General features: G+C 38.5%; 3 protein-coding genes and 1 pseudogene across 8 annotated transcripts; 1 reads left to right on the top strand and 3 right to left on the bottom strand.

Moving 5' to 3' along the window:
* Positions 1 to 1279: 1279 nt before the first annotated feature.
* On the bottom strand, positions 1280 to 4956 carry LOC147924343 (uncharacterized). The gene is made up of 3 exons (XM_087496728.1): positions 4822 to 4956; positions 2959 to 4582; positions 1280 to 2769 (listed from the first exon to the last, which is right to left on the bottom strand). The coding sequence occupies exons 1-3, from the start codon at positions 4954 to 4956 to the stop codon at positions 1280 to 1282; spliced, it is 3249 nt and encodes a 1082-aa protein (XP_087352854.1).
* Positions 4957 to 6446: 1490 nt separating this feature from the next.
* On the bottom strand, positions 6447 to 10564 carry LOC104759745 (biotin--protein ligase 2-like; annotated as a pseudogene).
* Positions 10565 to 11369: 805 nt separating this feature from the next.
* On the bottom strand, positions 11370 to 16996 carry LOC104757888 (O-fucosyltransferase 11). Of its 6 annotated transcripts, none has more exons than XM_087495911.1 (12): positions 16589 to 16996; positions 15796 to 15878; positions 14148 to 14735; positions 13948 to 14041; positions 13746 to 13819; positions 13581 to 13669; positions 13296 to 13493; positions 12993 to 13197; positions 12733 to 12900; positions 12481 to 12648; positions 12207 to 12397; positions 11370 to 11992 (listed from the first exon to the last, which is right to left on the bottom strand). In XM_087495911.1, the coding sequence occupies exons 3-12, from the start codon at positions 14499 to 14501 to the stop codon at positions 11761 to 11763; spliced, it is 1773 nt and encodes a 590-aa protein (XP_087352037.1). In that variant the 5' UTR covers positions 14502 to 14735; positions 15796 to 15878; positions 16589 to 16996; the 3' UTR covers positions 11370 to 11760. The 6 variants fall into 6 exon arrangements, with proteins under 6 accessions (XP_087352037.1, XP_087352039.1, XP_087352040.1 ...); XM_087495913.1 differs by having other exon boundaries at positions 13948 to 14038; positions 15796 to 15915; positions 16589 to 16914; XM_087495914.1 differs by having other exon boundaries at positions 13948 to 14038; positions 16589 to 16802.
* Positions 16997 to 22552: 5556 nt separating this feature from the next.
* On the top strand, positions 22553 to 23005 carry LOC147924342 (uncharacterized). Its single transcript, XM_087496727.1, has one exon. The coding sequence runs from the start codon at positions 22553 to 22555 to the stop codon at positions 23003 to 23005; it is 453 nt and encodes a 150-aa protein (XP_087352853.1).
* The last annotated feature ends 222 nt before the right edge of the window (positions 23006 to 23227 follow it).

Below are 23227 nucleotides of genomic sequence, written 5' to 3'. Positions count from 1 at the left end.
TTGATTGTAAAAAAAAAAAAGAAAGTCACATGTAATATTCTAATATGTTGTATCTAACGTACCTTCTGTCTTGTCTCTTTAAGTTCCGTTTTGTCTTATTTTATGCTGTCTTATGTGGTCTTTGTGAATTTATGTCGCTTTATTCATGTGAAAGTTAAAGATAATTCGGAGCCACATGTATAATAACAGAGGCAGAGTCCGAAGAAAAACTTGATCAGAAAAAAAAAAAACTTTATCAGAAAAGCTTTGATCTTAAAGCTAATTTTAGCTTCTACTTGCATGCCACCGAGGTTTGAATTTTTTCTTTTGCATGTTTTTAGCAAAAGTCAGTGACTTCTCATATAACTTGTTCTGATGACTCGTTTCGACGTAACTAAACAGTATTTGACTCATTATTTTCGTTTAGATTATTTGTAACTATATCACGTGCGAATTTTCTTTTTAATCTGGTAAAAACACATCAATTTTTGATAAGCCTTTAAAAAGATTCTTAATTATGTTTTAAACAAGAGGCAACGAAATGAAGCCATCATGAAACATAAAACGTGTCACAAAAATTAGTCGATCTTCTAAAATACGTAATCCGTAATTATTACTACAAATATCATCATGAAACATAAAGCGTGTACTCAATACAGTAGATTTTAGGTAAATATGAAAAATAAATTGAAAAAAGAGTAGGCAAAAAGAGGTGATGATAATTTATATATGAAAACAAACGTGAGAAGTCTGAGTACAAAGTAGGGGACTATGGGTTGATAGATTTGATATCAGTATGGCCTCAAAAGTCTTCCCTTGTTTTGGGCATCATTACCTTTATATATAGCTATCGAAAATACAAAAACTAATCTGTAGTTCTACTTACAATTTTGTTATTAATTTTGGTATCAAACCAAACACGACAATGTAATAGCTGTTTTGATCTGTTTCACTCTTTCGATAACTATACTTTACAAAATTAAAAGAATAGACTAGTAAGGTCTTGTTTAAAAAAAAAAAAGAAAAAAAAAAAGAAAAAAAAAGGGCCTTGTTTTACAGACTTTGTCTTTTTCCTGCAGGGCGTTTTTATCTTCCCGACGGAAAAAGTGTAAGCTTTCAAAAAAAATACAATAATTGTCTTCTCCAAATTATTACGACGTATGTATCGTAATTAAATTAATATTTTTTAAATAGCAACCACACTGTCAATGTTCATTAAGAAAAGAGTCATATAGAGTTTTTTTTTTTTTTTTTCAACCAAACATTAATCAAATTAAAAAATAACGTCCCGATTGGTTGCTCAAACCGGGGGAAAAGAGTTTACAAAAGAAATTTCAAATAATAAAGGTCTTGAAAAGCGGGCAAGGCAATCTGCTCGTACGTTGAGCTCTCGAGTAATCCTGGTCAGTGAGAAGGATGGAAAACGTGATCTGAGCATAAAAAACTCCTCCAACAGATTCGAAAAAGCTGGCCAATCGTCTGGCATCTGCACCATCGCCACTAATTCTGCACAATCTGTCTCGAAGCTCTGACAGGCTACTCCAGCCGCTATGAGTGACTCCATGGCCCAAATCAAGGCTTGCAGCTCTGCATGTAAGGACGTAGGACCGCGCCTCTGACTCCGAGCTCCCAAAAGAAGTGTTGAATCTTCATCACTACAACACCACCACCCTAGACCCTGCAGAGTATCTGAACCTTTCCAAGAACCATCAATCTGACATCGAGGAAACACCCTCCTGTCCTCCAACAAAGGCATAGAAGGCGAATAATTGACCGCGAAAGATTTGGCTTCTTCCCACAAAATTTTATCATTATTCGCCTGAAGAATAATCTCCATCGGCTCAGCCTCTAAGCCCTGAAAAACTTTTTTATTCCTGTCTTTCCATAGTGACCAAAGTATCCAGGAAAGGCGAGGAGCTACATCAGGTTCCCCCGATTGAGAAGCAGCCCGCCAGAAAATAAAGTCTAAATTCGCATAGATTGAAGCAAATGGGAAGCCATCAAGAGCTAACAAGACCGGTGACAACCCCCAAACATCCCGCGAGCGAGGGCACTCAAAGAGAGCATGATTGATAGTCTCTGGTGCAGACTCACATTGTTTACAGAGAGTATCACACCGGACACCCCTGTACGCAAGTCGTTCTAACACTAGGAGAGTGCCCGAAGCAATCTGCCAGAAAAAATGTTGGACCTTCGGGGGAACATCAAGCTTCCACGCCTGGGCTCTAAGGGCCAAACATGTCGGCCCGTATTCGACATCCGTCATTAATTCTCTAGCTAACCGATATCCTGATTTAACCGTATATTTTCCTGACTTGGAAAAGTGCCATACTAAGCGATCCGGTTGCTGGACTTTACTGACCGCCATACTCTGAATAATCGGTATATCCTCCGGATCCAAATACTCCTCCAGAGTAGGCAGATGCCAATCCTTCGTAGCAGGATTAATTAAATGATTCACCATCAAACTCGGTAGCCAGAGACGACCCCGACCATTAGCTGGACGTGGTCGAATGTCCGGTATCCATGGGTCTCTCCAAACCGAAATAGAATTACCCGAACCTACCGCCCATCGTGCTCCATGTTCCACCAAACCCTTAGTTGAGAAAATACTCCTCCAAGCAAAGGAGGGATTATATGGTTTTTTGGCCATAAGAGGATGTTTATTACTAAAATATCGGCCTTTCAACACCCGAGCCATTAAGGACATCGGATGTTGGAGTAACCGCCAATACTGTTTCGCTAACATAGCATCATTAACTTGTTCCAGAGCTCTGAAACCAAGACCCCCTTCACATTTATCCTTGCACAATTTTTCCTAGGCTACCCAATGTAAACCACGGGCCCTATCATTGGATTTCCACCAAAAAGTGGAAATAGCACTTGTTAATTTAGACGTCAAATCTTGTGGCAATTTGTAACAGGACATCACATGAGTGGGGAGTGCCAACGCCACTGATTTAATCATAATCTCCTTACCTGCTTTCGATAAAAGCTTTGCATTCCAACCATTAACACGGTCGTCCAACCGATCCTTAACATATCCAAAAACCTTCGTCTTGGAACCTTGGAGGCTTTCATGTATGCCTAAATAAGAGCCCATACCTCCCTCTTTAGAAATACCAATAACTGACTTCAACTGATTCCTTATCTCAGGAGGAACCTTCTTGCCAAACATTATAGAGGATTTCTCTAGATTAACCTCTTGCCCTGATGTTTTGCCATAATTCCTGATAATTTCCATGACCGTCTTACATTCAGTCACCTCTGCTTTACAGAAAAACAGACTGTCGTCAGCAAACAACAAATGCGAAATGGTAGGGCTATCGCGAGCGATTGTGATACCCGTTACTTTCTTCTCCCTTTCTGCCTTTTTGATATTCGCTATCAGCACCTCTGTGCAAAGGATAAACAAATACGGTGACAATGGATCCCCCTGGCGAAGACCACGCTGAGGTTTAATAAAACCCCGGGGTTGACCATTGAGGAGAACTTGATATGACACCGAGGATACGCACCACATGATCCAGGAAATCCATTTCCTATCAAACCCTAACTTAACCATAACCGCCTTTAAGAAATCCCATTCCACACGATCATAAGCTTTACTCATATCTGTTTTAAAGGCCAGAAACTCCGATTTACACCTACGATTAGTATTTAACCCATGAAACATTTCCTGCGCAACCAAAATATTATCCGTAATCAAACGGCCCGAAACAAAAGCCGACTGTGTTTCGGAAACCAGGGATGGGAGAAACCGTTTTAGCCGGAAACACAGAACCTTGGAAATAATTTTATAGCTCACATTACAAAGGCTGATCGGTCTAAACTCCGCCATCCGCTGCGGCCGATCAACTTTAGGAATGAGACAAATATTTGTCTCGTTTAAACGTGGATCAAAACTGCCTGATCGGAAAAATTCTCTAACCAAAGCCACTAAATCCCCTTTTAAGGATGACCAAAAACGTTGAAAAAACAAAGCCGTCATGCCGTCAGGTCCTGGAGTTTTTTCCGGATGCATAGCAAACAGGGCCTTCCGAACTTCCGCTTCTGAAATTTCCCGAATTAAATCTCTGTTCATAGCATCCGAAATTAATGGATTAATCTCTTGAAGCATCTCCGTCACACCTTGGGCCTCTGAATTCCTAAAAAGGTCCTCAAAATATTTTGTAACGATATTCTCCATCCCGGAGGCCAATTCATTCCATACATTATCAGCATCAAACAAACCAATAATCCTATTTCTTACCCGTCGCTGTCTAGTAGAGGCTTGGAAAAATTTTGTATTCTTATCCCCAACCCGTAGCCAAAACTTCCTACTCTTTTGTTGCCAGTATAATTCTTCATCCCGGTACGCCTCTTTCAATTTCCTCTCTATACCCCGAATTTCCTCCTGAGAAATCAAATCATCCATCTTCGCCTCCTGTAAAGCCGCCTTTAGGGAAGAGATGAGCCTTGGGCCTGAATAAACGTTATTCTTTCTCCACCAAGAAATCGAATTCCTGCAATTTTTTATCTTATCCACAAATCCCGGGATCCGGAAGTTTTTCGTACGATTCCAACCGGACTCAAGGTGTGACGGAGAAATTACTATTAAAAGCTGGGAAATCAACCAAGGATTAAGAGATTTGAAAGAGAAATTACTATTAAAAACTGGGAAATCAACCAAGGATTTAATAACCAAGAGTAAACAAGCTTAAGAACCCTAAGTGGCTGATAAAACAAGAGATAAGATAAGAGAGATGTCTCCTTAATAGGTTTAGAGTATTTATAGGAGAGTAGAAGAGAACCTAGGTCAACCCAAAACAAACTGAGTCAAACCCGGGTCAAAAATAAAACAAGTGTGGAGATGGCTCCAGCGGCCATGGTTTGGCCGCTTGTCTTGGCCGCTGGTGCATCCGCTTGCCTCTTTGTGAACTCCATCGGCCATGGTTTGGCCGCTGGTGCATCCGCTTGCCTCCTTGTAAGCTCCATCGGCCAGCTCTTGACCGCTGATCCTTAGCCGCTGGTGTACTCGCTTGAGATCCTCAACGCCTCACGCGGCCACGTCTTGACCGCTGATCCTTGGCCGCTGCTCCATACGCTCAATATACGTCCTCTGGCTGTATATACGCTCACTAAAACAGGTATATCTCCTTTCACACACATCCGATTGTCCTGAAATTTCCTCCATTGGAAAGCTTACTCAATTTCCAATTACTTTGGTGAAGAACTCCAGAGCTAAATCCCAAGGAAATATCTTCATACGATTCGATCTTTGAGGAACTGCAGACTGGTTCCGAATCATCAATCATCTTGTGCACATCTAAATGTGTGTCATCCATTATATTGCTAATTCTTGACTTATTTAGCTCCAAAGCACACTTTTCTTGTAGATCTCTACTCCAACACCTGAGATACCAAACTTGATGCAAAATGCAACCTAAACAACCTAAATGCTAATGAATATGCACAAAACAATGAATAATTAAGCTTTAAAATCACATTAAACACAAGATATCAGTTTTCCAGGTTTTGTTCCCCAAAGGTGTGTAAAACTGTGGCCAATTGCTGGAGGTTCTCTCCTCTTGTGCCATCCACTTCAATCAATGTCTTCGTGTGAAACAGCTGGATACGTCATCTTCTTATGTAATGGTCCAATTTGTTGTAGATTGTGGTGAGTCAGTAGTCTAAAAAGACACAAGTCCCTGTTTCTCCAGCAATGCCACACCGAAAAGAAATAATTGGAATAACCGACTAAAAGCACTTTTTTTCGTCTGCTGTAATATCGTTATTCCGTGTGTATTGTTGAGCTTGAAGCAATTGGTGATGGACTTGTAATTGCATAAATGCTATTTCTTCCTGCATTAGTTTTCGCTCTGCTTCAATATGTGACACTTCGTCAAGCTCAGGCTGCACTCTTTCAAGCATAGACGTCTCTTGCACATTGTCCCTCGATCTCCTAGCAACCTCAGTAGTTTTAATTCCAGCCGTGTACACAACATGAGACATGAACTCAGTAGTCACTGCTGTTTCTTTTGTTTTAGCAGTACTCTTGGACATACATTATTGAATGTCAAACCATTCTAGCCTCAAACCCAACTCTGTCCTTGCTGGAACTGAACTAAGAGAGCTTGATTTAGCAACTGATTTCTGCATACTGGAATGACCTCTTGGAAATAGATCATGCTTCTGGAAAATATGTAGATTGTGTTTAATAGTTACATTCTTCAACAAGAATTTGATGGACTTTGGATCAGCTCCCCTTGTCTTCTTAACAGCTGAAAGTAGTAGCAGGTGTTTAAATGTGTTCTTCTCCCAGATTACTCTTCTACTCTCAGTTGTAAACTATTCTTGAAATTTCAACCAGCACATGTACCACAATTGAATGTGCAGTAGCTTGATGCCCTCTCCTGCGGTTTGGGAAACGTCAATGCCCAACTGTGAAGCAACAATGCAAAAATTCTGTTCCAAATGTAGGAAAATTATCTCCTGTGGAAGGGTAGATACTCAATACTCAATACTGATGACTGATAATGGAGTAAAATGATTATCAGTACTCAATACTCTATTATTCCCTATCTTACTCTACTCTCTTCTAAATAACTAATCAACAAATATTTTTTTGGAGGATAGCTCTAAAGAGAGAAAGATGCTCATAATGGAGGAATCGTTAAGCAGTCTCATGAGAGGATTACATTAACTTGGTCCATAGATAGATCAAAGAAATTTTCAAATTTATCAAAGTAGGCACCAAGAATTTTCTTCTCTTTTAAGCAGGTTCGATGCAAGAGAGATGTCTTTTAGTATTGCATTTAAGCATGTGGTTGGTTGCTCATTGTCCACATTCAATCCTACACCTGCAAAAAGCATCAGCTTTGTCATTTTCTTTTGGATAAAAAGTAAATCAAGTCAAAGTAACCAGACTACAACCAATCCTGCTTCTAAAATTGCTTCGACTTTCTTATAAAGTCACCAACTTCTAAAGAGTAATGCTTATTACCAATACTAACATGGAACTTTCTTGATCTGTATGTGGAGGTGAATGCATCCAACCTTTAGGCCATTCAAATAAAGATCATTGGCCACTTTATTTTTAACATCAATATACGGCAAACCCTAAAAATCGATGAACTATGAATGCGCAACACTTAAAAAACAGATTTCTGAAACAAGGGACACCACATATGTTACAAATATTTCTATTTAGCTATTTAGGATTATTTCTATTTTCTTATTTCCTTTTCTCTTAGGGTTTTACTTTACGAGTTTGATTATATATAGAAGTGAAGTCTAGGTTGTAAGACTCATCCAAGCTAGAAAGTGCTTTGGAGGTTTCAATCGAATTAGGCCGAGGGAAGAGAACATAGTTCTCTTTGGGAGTTTTACTCTTGTTACTTTATTATTTTGTTTCTATACTATTATAATAAAAGCGTTTTTGATATTACTTCTTGTTTTGGGATTCTATCTCTAACAATTGGTCCGACCTAAAGACAAATGCCTGAAACATGGCACAGACACGACAAGCTGAACGTTTGGAAGAGTTAGAGAAGAATCATAATACTTTCTCTAAGGGGGTGTATTGAAAGTGAAATTTTGAAGGATTTTGTGAGATTTATGATATTTTGGATTTTAGGAAATTTAAAGTGGGGTTTTAAAGTATTTGATGGATTTGGTGTTATTTTTCATTTGTAATAAAAAAATTAGTTTGTGATTTCATGAGATTTGGTGAGATTTTAAAAATAATTTTGGAGTGATTTTATGAGATTTTCCACAAAATCACATTAAATACAAAAGTCACCATCCTATTTTCTGGGCAAGCCATGTTCGTGTTCTTTGGTTTTGTTTAATTTATATTACTGAGTATAACCATAGTGCGTTGTATAATTTATAGTTACATGTGACATCAGTTTGAATTTAAACCCTTTTCATTCCTACTTTTCCGGGCAATATTACTTGGGTATTACTTTTAAAATTGCAGCTTAATTAAATTGTTGAACCAAATAGCTACTGTGAAACATGATGGGACTGCTGAGTTTGAAGTTTCTGCTGATCTATAACAAAATTTTGTTAGAAGATTTCAAAAGCAACATAGAAAATCTCACATAGTCTCTCTCGATAAATGAACCATATATGAGAGATACAAACCTCTTTGATTATATCAATCAAATTCAGAATAGTCTTTGATATATGAATCAGATTTAGAATATTCGAGGCACGTCTCCTGAGCTTTTTTGTTCAAAAGAGAGTTGAACACTATAGATAAGAAAGTTGAAAATGACTTTTTTCTTCGATAATGTGAATTGTTTTTTTTTTAACCAATGACCAATCCTTCCCAAGTCACACTTGTAAAGGTGTGATTTTTCAAACAAGATTTCTCTTACAAAAATGTATACATAGTCTTTCAAAATCACTGTTATGATTTTATCAGAAAAAAAGTTATGTTTTGAATAACAGAGGATTTGATATAATTTTTACAAATTTTTGATTGAATAACAGAGATTGTGAGTGATTTTGAATGATTTTTTACAAATTCCATATTCAATAACATTGGATTTGAGAAGTGATTTAGAAATCATTAATTGAATAACAGGTGATTTTAAAAGAAATCCAAAATCATTCGAAATTCCACTTTCAATACACCCCCTAAGAATCTTCAAACTTTAGAAAAGAGTCTGAGGTTTTGTCTTCAAAGATCGATGGGCTATATGCCAAATCTGATGAAATGCAAACCTTTTTTAAGCAATTCATGCAAGATTCTGGTCAAAAGAGTGGGGTTACCTCCGACTCGCACGACCTCTCGTCAGCTTCTACAGTCAAAAGTAACGCTATGGAGCAGCAAGTTACGATGGAAGCTTCTAAAGATGATAACCTCTGTGTGGTGCAGCAAGTCGAGATGCCGAGTTTCAATAGTGAAGATCCACTTGGGTGGTTGGCACGAGCTGAACCATACTTCTCACTTCACGACACATATCCTGATAAGAAATTTAATATCGCCTTCCTGACAATAGTAGGCGATGCGCTGCACTGGTTACAGTGGCTTCGCCAGCAAATTCCAACACTGTCTTGGGTACAGCTTAAGACAGAAATGATGGAACAGGTTGGAGGAGACATTACAACATCTTCGTTCGAACAATTAGCAACCCTTCAGCAAACAGGTTCAGTGGATGAGTTTGTCACTGAATTTCTTGCTCGAGCAGCTCAAATTCTTCTCTAGATCTGCACCTTCAGTTGGGGTTATTTCTCAACGGACTAAAAGAGGAGATTCATGTGAATAATGTCCATATGATGCTAGAGAATTAAGAACGACAATTCATGTTTCATGCTCTATTGAAAAAGAGTTGGAATTTTACTATGGAGACAAAGACAAACCACCTGATAAGGCAGTTAGGCGATTTAAAGAGAGTTTTGGAGCTAAAAATCATTCCCTACGGACCCCTGATCATGGGAAACAAGCTGTGTTAACACATACATCTTCTCAGGTTTGTTCAAGCAGCAACACTTATAGGCCAAAGGGTACACGTCAATATTCACACCAAGAGTATCTCGACATGAAGGCGAGAGGATTATGTTTCCGCTGCAAGCAACCCTACTCTCCTCAACATGGTTGTCCATATAAGTCTCTTAAAGCTTTGATGTTGGCAGAGGACGAAACAGTTATAGATGGAGAGATAATGGTTGTGTAAGGGCAAGTAACATTTTGAATCCAGCCTTGAGGACAAGGCTGTTTGGAGCGGTAGACAATGTTACAAATATTTCTATTTAACTATTTAGGATTATTTCTATTTTCTACTTTCCTTTTCTCTAAGGGTTTTATTTTACGAGTTTGGTTATATATAGAGATGAAGTCTAGGTTGTAAGACTCATCCAAGCTAGAAAGTGCTTTGGATGTTTCAGTCGGATTAGGCCGAGGGAAGAGAACATAGTTCTCTTTGGGGGTTTTACTCTTGTTATTTTATTATTTTGTTTATATACTATTATAATAAAAGGGTTTTTGATATTACTTCTTGTTTTGGGATTCTATCTCTAACAACATACATAATGTATCAAAGGCACAACTTAAATATCTTCCATTTCTAGATTAAAAGAATACATAAGACAACCCTTTCGAGATTCCTAAACATTCTTCGGCATTTTCGTCCATTCCAGACATTTTTATTACTTGCTTACTATACTATCTAATCCAACATTGTTCAAAAAACTCTTTACCTCGACCTGTGACACAAACAGAACCAACTGGAATCTCAAAGAAGTTACTGAAAGAAACTTAAAAACAACACCTTAAGAGAATACAAGACAGATGAGACCAAATGAGAAACTAAAAGAGCTTACCGAGGAACGAACAACATCGTGAGTGGAAAGCAACCGCAAAGACAAAATGAGAAGCCTCCCAAGCCTATGAGTTGAAATGGAGTTCATGAACAATGAAAGATTGAAGGAATCATCATCTCTGACTAATTCTTGATCTCAGATTGTAAAAAGATTGAAACTTTGGAATTTATCTGGAATTATTGAGCTTCAAACGAGTTGTTGTATCAGTTCCCACAGAGGATTTCCCACACAAAAGTAAGCTACACGAAGCATCAATGTCCATAGCTAGAGCAAAAACACAACACAAAAAGTTTCAAAATTTAATTAAAAAAACAAAATCAATAAAAAGATAACACTTTTGGCATTAAGATGTTAATTAGAACTACAGTATATCAATCGAAGATTCACCAAAGTCAAACAGTCCAGAAATCAACAGTGAGTCCACAAATTAACAGTGATGACAAATTAACGCTAAAACAATGCTTGGTGTTATATCAAATCAATAGTGTTTTAGCTCAACTATTTGATATTTTTGTTTTGAATTTGTGTTATTTCAAATATTCCTTTTAGTATGCTTTTTATGTTTGGTGTTTTAACGTATATTTTCAAAACGTTTCCATTTCCTAACTTTTTAAAAAAAAAATTTCCTGCATCCGAAACGTTTTGCTTCCACGTTTCTATTTCGATGCAACCTAGTTTAAAACTACAAAAGAACTGGCTAGAAAATATTAAAGTTTTGTATAATCTATAATCAGTTAATTATGATGGTGATAGTTTGTTTTAGATAACTTTCCTAATTTTAAATTTCAAAATCAGTATATTACATGAATACCCTTATTCCTTGAGATGAATATACTTGAGAGACCTAAGCTAGATAGATTTTCAAATTCTCGTACAATAATTACGTAACTATTGAATGATGATGAACCAAGGTGTGCTGCAATAAAATCAAAGGTTATTAAAGCTAGATTTTTTACGTCATTCCTCAATCGTTCTCTAGGGTGTAGTTTAAACCTTTGAAGATCTACTTGCATATTTGCATTGATTCACATATGATTACGAAAGAGGAACGTGTAATGAAGACGAAAGAGAACATGTTTGCGGAAGCCAGATCGATTGAATGTAAAATCTAGTGGGAAGCTGGGGGACTGTTACAAAGAACTTTCAGAACAACAAAAAATAAGACCAACTGTAAATTACTATACACTTGAACAATTTGAGGGACAGAGTGTAAAGTAATGACCAAAAAAAAGAAGAAGAAAACATAAGTACAGAAAATCACACCCCTGTTTTTGTGACTATCCTAACTCCTACATGACAAGAAATAGCAAGCAACACAGTTTCAATCCTAGAGAGTTCTTACACTTGTGTGAACTCAATTCCCTCATAAAAATCTCCTTCATATATGATTGCTTGCTTCCGTCAAGAGCACAAAAACGTTCAGGACTTGGCACAAAGCTTCAGTGTAAGGGTCAAAAAGACTCGAGACTATAGTCTTGCAGTATTCATGAGGTTGGAAGTTGGATGAAGTGCTCCAAGATTCTGAATGTTTCCGGTAGCTGAGAAATTGGAAGACAAATGAAAGATGCATTCACACTCGGGTAAAGGGTATGTGTAAATGGAAGTTTTCCGGTTGATCTTCCTGACCCTAGGTACCATCACTCCCTTTCTATCACTTTCCCCTAGCATCAATTTCATCTCCTTTTTGAAAACTTCCCACCTGTTCAAGATTTAGATTCAGAGGAAATTTGTACAAATTCCTATTCAAAAAGTGTAAAACGGCTCATTATAAGGTCTCTTCTGTGCATGAGAGCTATGGAAGATGTCAAAACTCTGCGTCGTTTCTTGGTTCCATATTTTATCTAAAGTTCATCTCTTCCTAGTGTTTATATTATACATGAACTCTACGATGAGGAAAGGAAGAGTTATTGTACCTCACGTCCATGTCCTGAAGAAGGAGAACGAGTTTGGGTTTGTCCGGTATGACAGTTTTTGCATGTCCACCATAGAGGAATCTCCGATGGCCCATCAAAAAATGGGGAAAGTTTCCACCTTGAGTTGTCACAAACACTTCACTTAACAAGCTCACTGTGTAGTCCAAAGCAGCCATTCTGGAAGAATATCCCTAATTAATCAGAGCAACAAGACAAATATCAGACTTGGAAATGTTGATTTGGCTTAGAGACTGATGTATGTCAAAATAAAAACCTCAAATGGGGCAAGCTCCTCTGGAGTTGCAAGAGACTCTTTTGTGTAGAGACGGGAAAACATTTCCTGGAGAGGAGCCAAATGTTTCTCAGGCTGATAGATTCGTCCCGAGGCCAAATATATTGAAGTGTTGTTATCAAATCCCATACCACGGAGCATCATACCGACCTATGTTGACAATGGAAAATAGCAATTGGAAAACAAAGCTCAATAAAGAAAATTTTGATGGAAATGTTGTTAATCAATGTCAACCTCTAACGGGGAAAGGGGACATTTTCCATTAACTCGGTTAAGGTCGGGCCTAATGACACGATCTCTTCGTTTGAACTTTCCTTTCCAACTTTTCTGTCTGATCACATCCATTTCAGATTTCTCAGCTCTTCCACCTTCGTAGAGACAACATGAGAATGCCACCATGTCCTTGAAAAAAACCAAGGCTTTTTAATTAAATCCTTGTCTCTCTAAACCATAAAAGTGATTCTAACTAAATACATCAAAGACAAATAATATACCTCCTCAAACCGAAGGTGAACTGAGACATACTTTCCTCCGGTCTCTGAGCTTTTCTCGACCATCCGATCGACTAACTTTTCAGCTAGTGTTGATATGGGTGAAGAAAACTTCAATGCGTTGTAATTAGCTATGCACCTCAAAAGTTGGATATATGGTGGAACACTCATCGCCAGTCTATTTGCGAAAGGAGAAATCCGTATAACCCTGAAAACAAAGTAAACAATGACACCATGTTCCTTAAGAGACCAAAAAAAAAAAAAAAAGAGAGTTGTTAAGTCATGTAAGAAGATAAGTCAACCTACCCATGTTCCTTTAAGACCGGATAGACGTCCCCATTATAGTAGTTTACGGTAGCCCAAGCTTGAACCCGAATAGTAGGGATACTTGACATGTTGTAATTAAAACGAGTCATTATCTCATCAGGAACATCTCTCACAATTTTCACATAACCTTCGAGGCTCGATATGAAATGATCTTCGTCATAAATATCCCCAAATGTGCTGCCACAATTATTATACATTCCTTAGTCCAAAATATTTTAACAAAAACTGTGAAAAGGAAATGATATTTCCAAAATGGCTACTTACCTTGAATCCTTCCAAATAGCATGAAATTCAAACTGGGGTATGACTAAAACTGCGTTCAGGAGTCCAGCAACAGCCACAGCATTGCAAATCTGAAACAATCGAAAAGTTGAATAACAACTCTTTTAGAAACATGTTTTAGCAAGAGGAACAAGAAGAAGATGATACCGCGGAACGCTGCTGATTAAGACCACCATTTGCCTCAACGATCAAGTAACCACTAGGAGCAAGATGAGATGATTCTGAAACAAAAATTCATCAAAACACATTGTAAGATTGTTCTAAAGAATCAAGTTTGTTTAATGATCCCAGAAACTGGGAAGCAAGCAGCCATAAATAAAATCTAAACGGAAATAAGTTAGCTCCTTACCTCTGGTAAGACCAAGATGTGATGAAACTGTTGAATTAGGACAAGGTTTTGGCATTTTTGGTCTCCTTTTGTATTTCCACACAGAAGACAACTGCTACCAAAATCAAACAAGGCTTTTAAAACAATCGACATAAAAATCGAGACTTTACTGTAAAAAATGTGGAAGAAGAAGAAGAAGAAGAAGAGAATGCAAAAAGAACCTCAAGGGCGGTTGAATTGTCAGAGAGAATGTCATCTTTAAGTTTCCGGTAAATCTCGGGGCTCCGATAAACAGACCCAGGAACATAAACCCACCCGACAAGACCCGAGAAAGGACCGACACACATGAGAAGCCCAGAAGCGTAAATCATAGGAAGGAGAAGCAAGTAACGGAGATTTCTCCGGAGAGAGAAAGAGGAAGCTCTGAGTAAAGTCTGCCGCCGTTGACGACGGAGGACACGCCGGTTTGGAGATAAAGGCGGGCTTGGTGACTCACTTCGACAGCCATTATCGCTACCTGTAATAACACCATTGTTGCTCCCGCCATTGGGCTGGTGGTGGATTTTGCTTTTCATCAAGCAGAAACTATAAAGTTTCGATTTTTTTTGGGTGGAGAGAGAGAGAGAAAGATCTGGTTTTTGTGTGTGTTTAATACTCTCCGAGCTTGAGAGAGAGAGAGAGAGAGGAAGAGAGAGAGAGAGAGAGAGAGTGGTGTATCACAGAGATCCCATGGAGGTTTGTACAGATAATGTTGGAGACGATGGATCTGTGGAAAGTTTCAGTAGCATTGTCGAAGTTCTTTTTCTGGTCTGACGCATAAGACAGTGAGATTATTAAAGGGACGAAACATGATTACACCAAGAATAAATTAGTCATTTAAAGTTTTTCTTTGTTGTTGGTCATTTCATTTTTTTATAAAATTTAAAATAATGTCAACGTCGTTTTATGATTCAATCCAACAAATTCAAAATTTGATTTGGAAAATGTTTCTTTCACTGATTAACTTATTTTAGAGTAAGTTTCAACTGATTTTTTTTTTGAGAAATTACCTAGAATATTACATAAAAGTAGGTTTATTACTATAACAACACGTTATGAAATCCGAGTTACTCAAACAATACAGAAAAGTTTGATTATTACTTTTAAACCAGGGTTGTGTGGTTTATTACAGTAATGCCATTTACATTTAAATTTAGTATTTGATTTTTAAGAGAAATGAACACAAAAATCTTGAAAGATCGATTCCTAATTTTTTTGGGATTTTCTTAAATTTGGGTTAGCAAAAAACATCATATTGATTCCTTCTAATTTGATTCATCTTCTTCGACTAAAATCATGGCAAAAGAAAAAAAATTATCAGGGATGGACAAATGTTCCGTGAGGTCACTGTTCACTTTTTCAGATATACAGTCAAACCTCTATAAATTAATACTCGGTAAATTAATACTCTCTGTAAATTAATAAATTTCTTTAGTCCCAAGTTGGGACCAGTGTAATTTTGGACATAATTCGATAATATAATAAAATAATAACTTTTTGAAAATCCTTTGTAAATATATGGTCCCAATAATAGTATAAATTAATAATTATATAAAATTATCAAAATACATGTATATATATGAACATTAAATTTGGTTAGACCTCATTTCTAATATTAAATTTATTACAGTAATGCCATTTCTCATTCTGCAACAGAATATTTACTAATAAATTTCAAAACCATGAACTGATTAATTTCTAACTGGATCAATGTAAAAACAAAAATTCTAAGGATAAAGACATGCCAAAGATCCAAACAAAGAAACCTAGAGTAGTTACGAGATAATTACATCAAGACATAAACAATGAAGACAATCATAATATACATACCCGAGAAGTCTGAAAAACAGCATGGCTTGCAAGCATATGGTTCTCAGCTGCTCACTTTTCCTTTCATGATTCACCAACGAAACCTGAAACAATCATTCACCCTCCAATGGAATAGAGAAACTACAAAATTACAGAAAATAGTAGAAAAAGTCCAATCTATGAGTTTAACAGCAACACAAATACTAAACCAATCTAAAAGGCATCACCATCAAAACTTGCAGAAAAAGACCATCAAAAAGCAAAGCAAAACCTGTAATATCTCAGTTAGTAATAACGAGAGACCTTGTAAGTGACACAATAAGTAGTCTAGTTAGTCAATTTCAGTGTAGCTTAGCTCACATGTATATGTAAAGAGAGTTCTTTTGAGTGCATCCAAAATTAAGCACAGCAAGTTAACATTAAAACTAACCTTCAAATAATTACTTGATAGAATACTCAATGTTTTGTAAATAATAGGTTCTAATACTTTAAATTAGTAATTTCATCGAACATATGGTGTGCATATGAGACAAGCAATGTAGATTGTATAAAAAATCAAAACTCCAGATATCTAATACTTTAGGAGTTACCGGATCAACACAAATCTGAAGGAAAATCCATAAAACAATATAATACATAATAAAAAAAAAACTGGAGGAACGAGTATAAGGAAGAACAAGACTTGACGTGAACACATATAACTTCGACAAAATCATTCATAAACAAGACTCTCAAATTAAAACAAAAACCAAGCCAGATCTACAGAAAAGAGGTAGATCGAAAGAAGAAAAAAGGAATGAGGGAAAGGCAGTACCCTATCAACAATTAAGCGATGCTAGCTCTAGTAGCATTTGTAAACCTATCTATATGAAGAGTCAGGTTTCTAGAGTAAGAAGGGGTTGTAAGTGTCGTTCTTTGCCTCAGTGACTCAAAATCCAATATTTTGTGAAGTAAACAAAATTTGAAGGAATATAAGAAAAGTTTAAAGTTCATAAACTTCTAATTTCTTCTTTTACAACACTACAGTTGTCCAAGGTCATGGGGTTTTAGAGTTTTGTCGTTCCCGAGAGTGTGAGAAAAGGAGAAAAAGTTCTAGATAGTGTTCTTAGGAGATTTTTGGAGATTATTGGCCTGTTTGGTGAGATCTTTTCCTGTGGAGTGGAGATCTATTCCTGTGGAGTGGAGATCTTGTGCTAGGAACGATGGAGAAGCCTTCTAAGGTGTTGGATTCGTCAGTTTTGGTGAGTAACTTCCTTTAAAAGAGGTGAGTGCCTGACCATGGCTGATCTAACCCTGAGATTTCCTTGTTTTTGCTTATTCTATGGTGTTTGCGGTGTTTTCTTGCTTGGTATGGTTGTCACATGGATCCTATGGCTTCTTGTGGCTTTTGAGCGAGTTTTGGATGGATTGGAGATGGAGAGAAATGGAGATTCTACTTTCGGCTTCGAGCAGAACGTGTCTGCGGAGCAGAGTGCGGTTGGCTCAGGAGAAGGTTGTGGGGCTGGTGAATGCCTCTAGAGTTGTTGATTCAGAGTATTAGTTCTGTGCCAATGGTACTATACTTGTGCATGTTCGGATCTGTGTGCCCAAATATGAGGAGTATAGGCAGGAGATCCTGAGAGAGGCTCATGTGAGCATGTTATCTATTCATCCATGAGCGACTAAAATGTATCGTGACCTCATGTGGTACTATCACTAGGTCGGGATGAAGAAGGGTACAGCTAGTTGGGTTGCGAGATGCAACGTCTGCCAGCTATTGAAGGCTTAGCATCAGGTTCTGGGTGCCTTGTTAGAGATTTTGCCCATTCCAGAGTGGAATTGGGACATGATCACGATGGACTTCATGGTATGATTGCCAGTGTCTCAGACCTATGATGCAATTTGGGTCAATGTGGACCGGTTGACTAAGTCGGCACACTTTCTGGCCATTAAGAAGACCGATGGAGTAGCGGTGTTGGCTAAGAAGAATGTGAGAGAGATATTCAGATTGCACGGGGTGCCGGCAAGTATCGTGTCTGATAGAGATTCCAAGTTCACTTCAGTGTTTTGAAGGGTATTTCAGGCAGAGATGGGCACTAAGGTGCATATGAGTACAGCCTACAGTCATCAGACATATGGGCTGTCGGAGAGGACGATCCAGACGTTGGAGGATTTGCTGAGGATGTGTGTGCTGGACTGGGGTAGCCATTGGGCGGATCACCTGACCTTGGTAGAGTTTGCTTACAACAAGAACTACCAGGCGAGTGTCGGGATGGCTCCCTAAGAGGCGTTGTATGGGAGGCCATGTCGGCCACCATTATGCTGGACTCAGGTGGGGGGAGAGGAGCATATATGGTGCGAGTTTTATTCAGAAGACCTCATAGAAGATTAGGGTTCTGAAGCTGAACATTAAGGAAGCTCAGGATCGGCAGAGGAGTTATGCCGATAAGAGGAGGAGGGATCTTGAATTTCAGGTGGGAGACAGAGTGTACCTTAAGATGGCCATGTTGCAGGGTCCGAACAGGTCATTGACAGAGACTAATTAAGTCTGAGGTATATGGGTCCGTTCAGGGTAGTTGAGTGGGTGAGACCGGTGGCATATAGGCTGGAGTTGCCAGATGTTATGCGCGCGTTCCACAAGATCTTTCATGTGTCGACGCTGCAGAAGTGTCTCCGCGAGGAAGATCAGTTTTTGGCTAAGATTCCCGAAGATCTTCAGCCCAACATGACTTTGGAGGTGAGACCGGTGAGGGTTCTCCAGCGGAGAGTCAAGGAAATTCAGAAGAAGAAGGTTCCTTTAGTGAGAGTCCTTTGGGACTGTAATGGTGTTAAGGATAGGTGAGGATGAACGCAAGGTTCAAAAAGTGATTCGAGAATCAGGCCGCGACTTGAGCTTTTCTAGATTAGTCCCAGTTGTAGTCTGTGGCTGGAGCGGAATGGAGTATTCCAGCCCATCTCTCTTGTTACTTGGTCGTTTAGGGGTGATTGGTTGTGCGAATAAGTACCAAGATGAGGTGGTGTTCGGTATACGAGATTCCGTGAAGCTTGTGCTAAAAGCGGAAACTTTCTTGAAGTGTGAGTTTCTAAAAGTGGAAAGTTTCCTGAAATGGAAAGTGCTAAAAATAGGAAATTTTATGGGAGTTAGAATTTGCCCATTTTTAGAGGTTGATAGCCTTGGTGGGGCTTGTGTGGCCTTCGTGGCGGACTGTTTAGCCAATTGTGTGGCCTTAGTGGCGGGCTGTTTGGCCAATGTTGCCTGTTTAGGCGGTCCTTCAGGATGTATTGTCTTCATGACGGTCCTTAGGGACGTGTCGCCTGTTTAGGCAATCTTTTGAGATGTATAGTCTTTGTGACGGTCCTCCTAGATGATTGGTCTTTGTGACGGTTTTTTGGGACAAGTGGTCTACGTGACGGTCCTTTGAGACGAGTGGTCTTCATGATGGTCCTTCGGGATAAGTGGTCTTCGTGTTGGTCCTTCGGGATGAATGGTCTTTGTGACGGTCCTTGTTAGGACAATTGTTTGGCCTTTGTGGTGGTCGTGTTTATGACATTTGTTTGGTCTTGGTGGCGGTCTGTTTAGACACAGTCGGCCTTTATGGCGGTCCATTTTAGGACATTTATTGGCTTTAGTGGCAGCCTTTGTGGCATTTTGATGATCCTTGTGTGGTCATGAAGTATTCCAATGAAGGGATATGTGGTTGGTACGACATTGAATGTTTTACCCGAGCCACGGGATGGAGACATGGTTAGGAGATAGGACTCAGACGTGTTCAGAATTGTTGGCTCTAAGGACAGTTGGTTGTTATGGTTGCTACATGGATCATATGGCTTCTTGTGGCTTTTGGTCAAGTTTTGGACGGATTGGAGATGGAGAGAAACAGAGAGTTGACTTTCAGCTCCGAGCAGAACGTGTCTGCGGAGTTGGTGTCGATCGACACCATGTGGGTGTCGGTTGACAACAAGGTGTTGACGGCACATATACTTGATGAGTGTCGGTTTGAGGGTTTTTGGGTCGAGGAGGGGTGTTGGTCGACACTGAGGAGCAGTGTCGGTCGACACCAAGGAGCTGTGTCGATCGACACCAAGGAGTTGTGTCGGTCATAACCAAGGAGCTGTGTCGGTCATAACCAAGGAGCTGTGTCGATCGACACTATGAGGTAGTGTTGATCAACACCTAGAGGGTGTGTCTATTGACATCAGGAGGGTTTCGGTCGACACCAACATTTTCAGCAGGCGGCTGATACCTGTCTTCCTGGTTTGTTTGTGTTTGTTTGTTGCTTGTTTAACATTGGAGTATTAGTTGCTTGTGTGTATAGCCTAATATATGTGAGGGATTGTCTCACTGAGTGTTGATCACAATACTCATGCATCTCAATTTGTGTTTGTGGTGCAGGTAAAGACAAAGTGTGATCGTGGAATCAAGGCAATGAAGAGGAGGATATTCTAGAGGCTCGGTTGTTGGTTCTATGCTGTTGTTAGGTTGTTAAAATGGAATGTAGTGGTCTAGAACGGATGTTTAGGTTGCTTATTGATAACATCATTATTTTACCCATATTAGCTATAGTTTTCATATGCATTTAGGAAGAGTTTGATGAGATTTTAGGTATAAAAAGTCTATTATCAAGTATTTTAGGTTTCAAAAAGGTTTTACAGGTTTTATTGCAAAAGGACCAAAAGACAAGGAAAACATGTTTAAGGACAGATTTAGAGTTTTTCAGTACGGGCCACTTTTGAAGAATTTCCATAACTCAAATTATATCATGCTTGGTGTCTACGGAAAGCTGGAAGAGTCATCTTTCTCTTCGAAGTGGAATCAAGTCAATCCATCCAACCAGCCGGAAGATATTTCTGATTTACCGAGACGTGTTATAAACCGACATAAGGAGAACCATCTAGCCGATGGCCTTTTATTGAAGGCCTGAACAACAACCATCATTGCGGCCCATTCCAAGCCTCCTCCACTGTCCAGAAGCCTCTTTCGCCGCCCCTTGTCCTGCACTTAAGAAGATTAGACCTTTCTATCTTTACAAACTCTAATCCAAGACAAAACTATATAAATACTCTTAAAGACCTGGGGTTTCAAGGTGTGACTTCAAGTTCTCTTCATTGCCTCAAAACCGCCCCTGCCATGCATCATCAACAGCTTTTGGAGCCGTCCTAGCGACAACCAGAGAAGCAGCCGCACCCTCTCGTCCCTCTCAAAGCCCTTGAAGATCCACCAATCTCTCTTTCTACTCTTTTTAATACTTTCATTGCTTTTGGGATCAAGTTACTTTTGTGACAAATAGAAAAGTTTCCTTTTAACCCCTTTTGTTAATTGATTTGTTTTTGATACTATTCTTTATAATATCAATGTCGTTTCTTTGCATCATGAGCGAGTAATTTACTTTGTTGGGTTTTATGGGGTGATTCAAGAGAAATTCATGGTTCGCTTCAATTAGGTTGTTAGATCATATTTTCGGTTCTGTATTAGAGTTCTTTTGGGACATCTTTATCTTAATGCATGTGCTTGGATTGATCACCAAGTGCTGATCTAGAGAACGGGAGCGTTAACCGCGTTATCCTACTTCTCCGAACTAGTGTTATACCAAAACCTCGCGTCGTAACCTGCGTAAGTTGAGTTGCGGAGTTTGGTGAATGTATCAAACTTGTTTTACTAGCTGGTTGACATGCGTCGTTGCCTGCGAAAGTTGAGTAACGGAGTATGAAGACTTTAGACTTTCATTCTATGAAAATAGCTTGTTAGTTAATTAGTGTTTCGTAGTTGAGAACCTAGACCAAAATTAGTATTTACTTGTTAGATCTTACACTTAATATTGCTTAGAACCAAAAAAACCCTAAGATGACTCCCAAAACGCCCAACGCCTTAGTCTTATAGTTTTAAACCGTTTTTATTTACTTGCAATAGATATTAGGAAAACCAAAACCCCAATCTCTTATTTAGTCTTAGCCATAGTTCTTTCTCTTTTAATTCAATTTGTGTTAGCTATTACTCTCTGTGGGATCGATCCTAAAATACTATATTGAATAACTGTGCACTTTCAGTCGTTGTATGGTCTTGTTAGGTAAAAGATTTGGAGTGAAATATCACAAACATCACTTATTCATTGTTCTATGATTTGGTTTATGATATTAGGTATTGATGGTTAGATGTGATTGAATTATTTATTTAGTTATCTAATTCATTGGTTTAACGTTTGGTTATTTCCGCTGTTTGGTTTTATTATGGTTAGGTGGTTAGTGAGTATGGGATCACTAGATTATTAAGGTTAAAAAAAATGGGTCGGGTCGGGTCGATTCAGTCAAGCACTCTAGAATATTTTTGTTGAGTTGTAAACTTCAAAGCTACAAAAAGAGCTAAGAAGGAGGGTGTTTCCGTTCTCTAAGATCTACACAGGCGGGATTTTAAACTAATAGGAGAGTAGGCTTGGACTTGTTTTTAGTTGGGTACAAGCCTATTGTGAGGAATAGGTTATGTAAAGTCCAAAATAAAAGTATCCTTGTAAACGATAGTTTTATCAATAAAAAACAAAGTAGAAAGCATAAACAATGTGTTGCGGTATACTCTATACTTTTACATTTGGTATCAGGGCAGACATCTGATATAAGTTGTGTTACCTTTTCAACATGTGAGATTCTGCGACAAGGATATAGAGAAGTCACAATAGTTTGTTGTGCTGCCTAAGCCACTAAAACTGGATTTGGAGCACTATGGGTTCTGGAAAGTTTTGATGAGACAATCAATTCAGAGCATTAACATGGAAGCATGTTTGCTGTGGAAGATGGATGAGAACCTCCCATGGAAAGGGATGTTAAGGGAGAATTGATTTTGAAGCCTAAGAAGGAATGGACATCTGAGGAGAAAGCTGCATCGAAGCACAATTTGCAAGACCTATTTGTTATCTTTGGTTCTCTACCGATGAATGTTTTCACTCATGTGCAAGGTTGTACGTCTTCAAAAGAGGCTTGGGATATTCTTGAAGTCACTTTTGAAGGTACCAACAACGTGAAATGGACTAGGCTCAATATCTTAGCATATGCGTTTGAAAATCTAACCATTGTAGATGGTGAATCAATTGATGATTTAAGCACCAAGTTGAGCACTATTACTCAGGTGTCTGTGGTTTTGGGGAAGCGTTGCAAAGATAAGAAACTGGTGAAGAAATTTCTCAAAAGTCTGCCAGACAAATTTCAGTCTCACAAATCTGTAATAGATGTCTCACTAAATTCAGATGAGCTGAAGTTTGATTAAGTGGTTGGTATGATACAAGCGTATGAGCTGCAGATGAAGAAGAAGGATCAGACAAGTGGGAAATCTTTTGTCCTAAAGGCTGTTGAATCTCAAGATGATGCTTATGAAGAAAAGGTGGAATTACTGGTTAATAAATACTTTCAGAAGATGGAGAGAGGTCAACAGAGAGGAGGTTCATCACACACTAGGGCTAATTCAGAGAAGGAGCTGAAGAAGGTTGAT

The sequence above is a fragment of the Camelina sativa genome, chromosome 17 (assembly GCF_030686135.1).
Source record: "Camelina sativa cultivar CO46 ecotype springtype chromosome 17, ASM3068613v1".
Taxonomy (NCBI): Eukaryota; Viridiplantae; Streptophyta; class Magnoliopsida; order Brassicales; family Brassicaceae; genus Camelina; species Camelina sativa.
The sequence above is the reverse complement of the archived record's forward strand: the minus strand, read 5'-3'. Positions and strand labels throughout refer to the sequence as shown.